The sequence below is a fragment of the Tupaia chinensis genome, unplaced genomic scaffold (genome assembly GCF_000334495.1).
Source record: "Tupaia chinensis unplaced genomic scaffold, TupChi_1.0 Scaffold000528_1, whole genome shotgun sequence".
In the NCBI taxonomy this organism is placed as follows: domain Eukaryota; kingdom Metazoa; phylum Chordata; class Mammalia; order Scandentia; family Tupaiidae; genus Tupaia; species Tupaia belangeri.
The window spans coordinates 1,828,787-1,836,676 of NW_006160041.1; the positions used below are offsets into that span (position 1 = coordinate 1,828,787).

At 54.4% G+C, this 7,890-nt stretch overlaps 1 protein-coding gene across 1 annotated transcript; it reads right to left on the reverse strand.

Annotated features, from left to right (window-relative positions):
• ZDHHC22 (zDHHC palmitoyltransferase 22) lies at positions 1-6,510 on the reverse strand. Its single transcript, XM_006157075.1, has 2 exons — positions 5,974-6,510; positions 1-431 (listed from the first exon to the last, which is right to left on the reverse strand). Exons 1-2 carry the CDS (start codon positions 6,497-6,499, stop codon positions 166-168), a joined length of 792 nt encoding a protein of 263 aa, XP_006157137.1. The 5' UTR covers positions 6,500-6,510; the 3' UTR covers positions 1-165.
• Positions 6,511-7,890: the final 1,380 nt, after the last annotated feature.

Sequence of the window (7,890 nt, forward strand, 5' to 3'; positions counted from 1 at the left end):
TTGATCCACCAGCCAATGCTGTTCTCTATGGGTTGAAGATCAGGGGTGGATGCTGACACTTAACCAGCCCGAAGTTGCAGAGGGTCGTGGGTGGAGACAAGGGTGCCTGGTCTTATGTTCAGGAGCAGTCGAGACGCACAGAGAGGGAAAGGATGGGAGCACCTGCTACTTGTCCCACTGCTTGGAGCTCTCGCTGCCGACATTGAACATGGGCACCAGCAGGCCTAGCAGCCACCTCTTTCCGAAGACCTCCTGTAAGTTCTTGCGCCAGGGCCGGGCCCTCACTGCCACCCCCTTCCGCATCTGGTGGCGAGTCTGCCCCCGGAGGATCAGCAGCAGCTGGTGGCAGCAGAAGCCGGCGCAGGCCAGGCCGATGGCAAACCAGAGGTAGAGCATGAGGATGACGAACATTTCAGAACCGAGGACAGCTCCTGCGGGGGAGGGGAGATACCAGAGCCGCTTTACACCCAGGCCACGTACAGAACGCAATTTAGGCAGGCGCTTTCCGCTGGGAGGGAGGGAGATTAATGAGATTGAAGCTGCATTTTGTAGCAATCTCAGCGCTGCAGCGCAAGGAAGAGGAAGGATGTACTAGTTGCCCTAACTTTTCCTTAGTGCTGATGGCCCCAGAAGCAAGAGGGGTGAACCGGGGACTGGGGGAGCAGGAATCCATGCCTGATGAGCTCAGCAAGGAGAGCCCTCTGCTTCTAGGGTAGGATCTTGATACTATCAACATTCCCCTAGAGTTAGAGATGCCCTCCTCTCTCTGCTGCTTCTTTCTGGGCAGGAGGCATGGAGAAGGAGTTTTCTCAGGAAGAGAGCAGGGCATGCTGAGGACCCTAAAGCGCCATGTCTGGGCAGCTGTCTAGACTGCAGCGCCTTCTCCCTATGGAGCTGGGAGCACTGGCTGGGAGGACGAAGGAAAGTGACAGCATGATGGAGAACAGGGCCTAGCCATCGGGAAGAGTAAGTCACGAGCTTCGCCTCAAGGGCACACAGAGCTCCAACTCAGAATAATTCAGTCATTAATGTTAACAAGAGGACGCTATGCCACTAGAACATTTGGCCACAATTGTCCTGTGGGTCCAAGCCTGCTAAGGCCAGAAGAGGACCCCAAGGTCATGGGTTCAGCCCCCTGCCATGGGATAGGCTCTCCCCTGAGTCTCTCCAAACCAAACACACCCTATTACTGGTTCAGATATCACTGAGTAAGACCCCACACTCCTCCTCTGAGTGTGGGTGGGTTATCTATACTGTTTGAATCTGCCAGCTCTATGGACATGCATGTTTCTTAAATTATTATTATTATTATTTTAATTATTTTTATTTAACTTTATTTATTCATTCATTTGTTTTAATTTGACCAGACACACACACACACACACAGAGAGAGAGAGAGAGAGAGAAAGAGAGGGAAAGGGAGAAAGGAAGCTGCCAGGTCCGGACTTGAACCATAGTCGGCCATGTGGGAGTGTCCAGCACCTTAACCACCACGCCACCTGCTGGTCCCCACATGTTTCTTAACCTCTGAGTTGCAATTTGCTCATCTGTAAATGGGTATAATAATGATTTCATAGAGTTGTATGATTCAGGGAAACGATGTATGCACAAGTTGACATTCCAGTTCCCACCCTGTGCTGTGCCCCTGGCTGAGGGTCCCTTTACGGACAAGGAGCCTATATGTAAAAGGGGTTCAAGCTGAAACCCTAAGACCATCAAGCTTTCCCTTTCTCCTTTCCAGGAATCCTGGATGGGCTGCAGCTTTGGCAACTGCCATAAAGACACCTACCTTGACCTGCCTCCCAGCCAGGGCAGTGGGCCCAGGAGAGAACTCGAAAGCCCTCCTTAGTCCTTCCCTCCTTGTAGGGCAACCCCACTACCTCCTTCAGTGAGGCGGAAGACTTATACTGCTGCGTATTCTATCCAGAGGTGGTGTATGCTCACCAGAGAAAGATGGAAAAAGAGAGGGAAAGCAAGAAAGCACCCCTCATGGTGCATGGTTACACCACAATCCCTTCTCCATTTCCCCCTCATTTGGGATTTTGGGTGTGCATGCACATGTGCCCAGTGTGTTTTTCAAGACCCCGAATCCAGGTCATGTGGAATTCAGCAGCATTCATCACAAGGCCACAGGTTGGCCCAAATCTCAACCTCACCCTCCTTGCTCCAGCCTCTTCCCAAGTCTCCCCAGCCTTTAGTTCTTAGACCCCACCCCCGCCAAGGACTAGGCTTTTCAAACTCATCCGCTCTGGGCAGAGGATGCCCTCCAACTCAGGTTTGCTCATTTGCGGCCTCCTCTTGCTCTCATCCCTGGAAGCTTGGATCACAGACTTCTCTTTGCAAAGCTGGAGACAAATAGATCCAGCTGCCCAGAGGAAGAAAGTGCACTCCAGCTGGCCTTGGAGGAGCCCTCCACTGGTCCCAGGGCAATGGTGGGCCAGGGCTTATGCCATCCACTGACTGTTTCCTCCTTGTGGCCCAGATGAGCTTGGGTGGCCATGGGCAGGCTGGAGGAGCCTGGGCCCAGGGTGCCCTTCGGGCTCGAGCGATGCTGATGGGTAGGAACAGCCTCAAGCTGGGGCGGAGAACATCAGAGCTGTCAAGCTCAGGCCTGCCTTGCAACTCAGCCCCAGGGACGAGACTGGGCGGATGGAAGCTGTTTCCCATAGGCTTTTTTTCTGGCACTAAATCAAGGCACGAGGAAAAGACCTTGCAGCCTTTTCCTAGCCCCATGCAGCAGTTACAAAAGGCTATTCTGGGGACCTGCTTTCTCTCCAAGTGTTTGAAGTTACCTGGCATGGTTGCTTCAGCTTTTCTTAACTATTTAATAATAGTTCTGCTTCTGTTAGAAAAATCACAGAATTTGCTTAAAGGGCCTGGAAACTCACATTAGGCAATCTCCCCTGTACCAGACTCCCACCAAGCATCTATCACATCTTCTAAACTTTTTTAAAAAATAATTATTCATTTAATTTTATTTATTATTATTGTTCTTCAATTTGTTAAGAGAGACACAGAGAGAGAAAAACCAAATCACCAGGTATGGGACTCGAACCATGGGTGACCATGTGGAAGTCCAGCACCTTAATCACCAGGACACCTCCCAGCCCCTCTGTCACACCTTTGACACATCATCACTCAGACCTTCTTTAATACATTCATATCAAGAAGCTTCCGCCCTCCCAAAGTGGCTCATTCATCAAGAAACAGCTCCAGGGAGGCAGCCCCAGAGAGGCAATGCAGTAAAGTGGAAAGAGCTTGGGCTTTGGAGACCAGAAACCCCAAGTTCAACTCTTGGGTTGGAGTCCTACCTGCTGTGTGGCTTTAAAGCAACCTAACCTTACCGAGCCTTTAAAATAGACATCATAATACTTCCCTCACAGACTTGTCCTGAGGACTGGAAGGAAGGAGACGTGCAGTGCATGATAGGTGCTCAATAAATGTTAGTTCCCTTTTCCTTCTAATGACCTTTCAGGTGGCACCTAGCAAGCGGGCATACGTGTCCAAACACCACGATGCAGGTCAGATCACGTCATCGCCTTGTCCCAGATAAAAAAGTGGTTCGGGGAGGTGGCACAACCACGATCTATCCCACATAGCCAAAAGAAGGACAACTTCTAAAGCTAACTAGCTAGCCTCCTCCATCTTTGGCATCAGCCAAGAGCCTGTGGTCAGCAGCCACCTTCACTTAGAAGACCCGTCCCCCTTTTGTCTCTCAGGGTTCATGTTCATGACCATGCTAGACTGGTGACAGTTCTGGCTCAGACTGTACCAGAGCTGAGGACAGCTCAATTTCTTTTTCTTTTCTTTTCTTTTTTCTTTCTTTTTTGGAGAAGTTTTTTGGCATAGGGTGCGTGCACTCGCCAGAAAGAAACAGAGAGACAGAAAGCGAGAAATCATCCCCCAGGGGAGATGGCCATGCTGCAATCCCTTCTCCTCCATTCTCCTCTCAGGATCTTGGACACGCACACACACGCGCCCAGTGTGAGTTTAAGCCACCAGATCTGGGACTCAAACTGCGGTCGACTACATGGGAGTCCAGAGACATAACCATTACGCCAAAATTGGTCCTTCAATTTTTAGGGAACTTTTCTCCCACCCTCCTGTCCACCTATGCTCCTGAGCAGATGAGAGAGGGTGTGCTCTCAACCATTTGTAAGGGGAATTAGGGAAGAAGAGTGAGAGGAGGAAGCGGAACAGGTGGGGCATTTGGGGGAAAGGAGAGAGAAGAAGAGATGGCAAGACGAAGGAAGAAAGGCCAGCCAAGCAGGAGAATGAGACGGGAGAGCTGGAGATTAGAAATCTTGGCCTGGTTTTCCTAGTGGGAGTGGTGAGGAGGTGAAAGACAGTGGGAGCCAACCTTCTGCTGGAAAAGCACTCCAGGCCCCAAAGTGGGCACTGACTGACTGTTTTCCCATCAGATCAAAGGAAAGGGGCCCTTCTATTTTCTTCCTACCCCCCAAACCTAGCACATATGGACAGGCCTCAAGCCCAGACTTATCTCAGATCAAACCAATTCAAGATCCTCCTTCTGGAGCCATCCATTTTTATGGCTGGTGAACCACTTGGAAAACAAAGTGTAAGCAGGCTCTTTGGCGCTTCTCATCCCTCCACCTGTCTGAGCTCACACTCCACCCCCCCCCGGCCCGCCCCCCTAGCCCCCCCCATCCTGGTTATTTTAGTCCCAGCAGTCTCTTATGCCAATAACAAATCCAGAAGGCCCAGGAGCTCTGTGTTCTGGGCCCAGCTCAGTCACCAGCCCTCAGGGCAAACCTTCGAGCTGAGTCCTCTCTTGGTCTGAGTTCCCACTGCCAAACACCATGGTAGCTCAGTGCCTGGAAAAAAACAGGCTGCGGCCATAGCAGAGACAGAAATGATGGCTTCCCCCAGGATGGGGGCGGGGTTTTATGAATGACCAACCAAGCACATCAAGGCTGTCTTGGGCTCTCTCAGAAGAAGTAGCTGTGCCTTGTCCCCGGAAGGTCAATAAGAGAGGCAGCATGTTCTATTCCCTGTGCTGCTGAGAAAGAGCCCTGGACAAGGTTTAAGGACCTGGGAGGCAGGCTGGAGACTGCTCCCAAGTAGTAGTAAGACGCTGGGCAAATCATTTATTCCCACCTGAGAAATGGAGATAACAGTCTCACACACACACACACACACACATACACAATGCGTAGTACCAAGCTGTCAGAGCCAAAGGCCAGGGCAGGAGGGAGTGAAAGGAAATGAAGCAGGGGCACATTTCAAAGCCAGGTGAAGTGGTAAGAGCTGCCCCCCACAAGCCCAGTCCCCACCAGCTGGGCACCGGTGTAACAGCTCACGTGTCTGGCTCCTGCAGGTGTCAGAGCCTCCCAGAAGGTCAGAGCCCACTCTAGGCCCATGACTGTACTATATGATGGAGCTCTTAAACCGGGCTGTGTCTCCTGCCAGAGTTCTCCCCGCTCTGAACCATCTGCGTTCTGGACAGAAGGACGGGGCTCAGCCTCTTGCTGGAGCTGGCCTGGTGCTAAGCTCACTCTCACTGTGGTCACTTGGCAAGACCTCTGGAGGGCAAAGTCCTTGGCGGTGTGTGAGCGGGATTGGGGACCTGGCAGAAGAAGGTCAGGGCTTGGGTACACCCCACGAGGCTGTAGGAAGGCTGGCCAGCACTCAGCCCTGCCTAGTGCAGAGCAGGTGTCTTGCCTGGATGCCCTGTCCCTACAGTAACTGGATAATATGACAGATGAGGATAGCGGGTGGGAGGGGAGGAGGTTGCCACCTGAAGAGGAGCATGTCCAAAGGTAATTAGAATTGCAAATAGACAACAGAAAGTTTTCTCAGTAAAAGTATGTCTCATGCGATACTGGGACATAATCGTACTAAAATGGTACTGTGTTGTTTATCCAAAATGTTATTTTTATTTGCTAAATCTGGCAACCCTTGGGGTTGGAGGGTCTTTATGTAAAGCCCAACCTCCTGCCAAGGCCCACTCACCGGAGAAGAACTGGCTGATGGAGGTGGGCAGAAGCGTGAGGAAGGCCAGGGGGTGGGCGAAGGAGATGGAAAGGACGGCAGAGATGTAGGCCACGCCGGCCACCATGGAGTAGAGGCAGGCCAGGGAGGTGTAGAGGCAGAACAGGACGAAGTTGCGCATGTTTCTGCTGCCGATGCAGTTGCCGGTGAAGAAACAGTGATGGTCGTGCCTCAGGGTGACCCTGGCGCACACTCGGCAGAAGTGGGTGCTGGGCGGGGAGCACGGCGCCCTGCTGGCCGAGGACCCGTGGCAGGCGCCCAGGTCGTCCGGGGAGTTCTGGATGACCAGGACGTAATTGCCCAGGGCGTTGGCCGAGAGGAACAGGAAGAGGGCCCCGTGCAGCAGGGCAGGCGAGAAGAGCGGGGCAGCCGAGGGGTCCTCGCGCATGCTGGGCAGGAATAGGAAGAGCTGCAGCGCGAAGGTCACCAGGGAGATGCACAGGAAGTAGGCGGGGGCCACCACGTTGAGCAGCCGCAGGGCCAGCATCCTCGATTACATTCCTGTGGAGCCCAGGGCGAGAGGAAAACTGACCGCGGTGTCCAGGGGGCGCCCTCGCGCGCTCCTCCCGCGCCTCGCGTCTGACCCCTACCCTTCCGGGGGGAGCCCTCCCCAGTTCTCCAACCCGGATCAAGTAGGCTAGAGGTCCCCCGAGGCCCCAGGGGCCTCCAGGGGCCAGGCCCTACGTCCGGTGGCCGCTCTTGCCCGTGTCAGGCGGCCGGGTCGTCGGGGGAGTTCTGGATGACCAGGACGTAATTGCCCAGGGCGTTGGCCGAGAGGAACAGGAAGAGGGCCCCGTGCAGCAGGGCAGGCGAGAAGAGCGGGGCAGCCGAGGGGTCCTCGCGCATGCTGGGCAGGAATAGGAAGAGCTGCAGCGCGAAGGTCACCAGGGAGATGCACAGGAAGTAGGCGGGGGCCACCACGTTGAGCAGCCGCAGGGCCAGCATCCTCGATTACATTCCTGTGGAGCCCAGGGCGAGAGGAAAACTGACCGCGGTGTCCAGGGGGCGCCCTCGCGCGCTCCTCCCGCGCCTCGCGTCTGACCCCTACCCTTCCGGGGGGAGCCCTCCCCAGTTCTCCAACCCGGATCAAGTAGGCTAGAGGTCCCCCGAGGCCCCAGGGGCCTCCAGGGGCCAGGCCCTACGTCCGGTGGCCGCTCTTGTGGGCTTTGAGCTATGTGCGCCCTGGCGCTACCAGGGAAGGGGATTTGCTCATAATCTGTAGGGATCATGTGGGGTGGAATTCTGCCCCTGATGGCAGTGGAAACCCGCTGGGTTGGGATTTCTGGTCCAGACCTCTCTAGGAGGAGGAAAGCGAAGACTTGGGGTTAGGGACCGGGGAGAACGGCACCATTTGCCCTACTGACGTCCTGCTCCGCCTCCCCTTTCTCCGCCCCCACATCCCCCCTCCCCATCTTGACAAAACTCAGGGACCTCACCGGTTACCCTAGGCTCTTCAGAGGTATGTGTGCGTGGGGCCCCGTGGGTTGCGTGGGTGTGCGTGTGTTCCTTGTGTAATCTGTGTGTGCCTGGGTATCTGTTTGTGTATGGAAGTATTTGTGTGTACACACACGCAGCCGCTGCCAGCAGGCTTTTTAAAAAATCAATGAAAACAATCGATACATTCACACGCGCGCTCAGGCACGGCGGTGGGGGAGGGGGAGAGGGGCGCAGCCGGAATACCTGTGTCAGCGGGTCCTTGTCAGCTCATTTCTTTGCAAAGAGCGTATTCGTTTGAGGCGATGAAATAAAAATCCCCCTTTGGCGCCTGCCTCCCGCCCTCCTGGCGGGAGAAACCCAAACAACCCCCATGGCGCCGAAACCCTTTCGATGCTGCCAAACCTGCCCTGGGCACTCGAGTGGATGGTTGGCCAGCCTTCC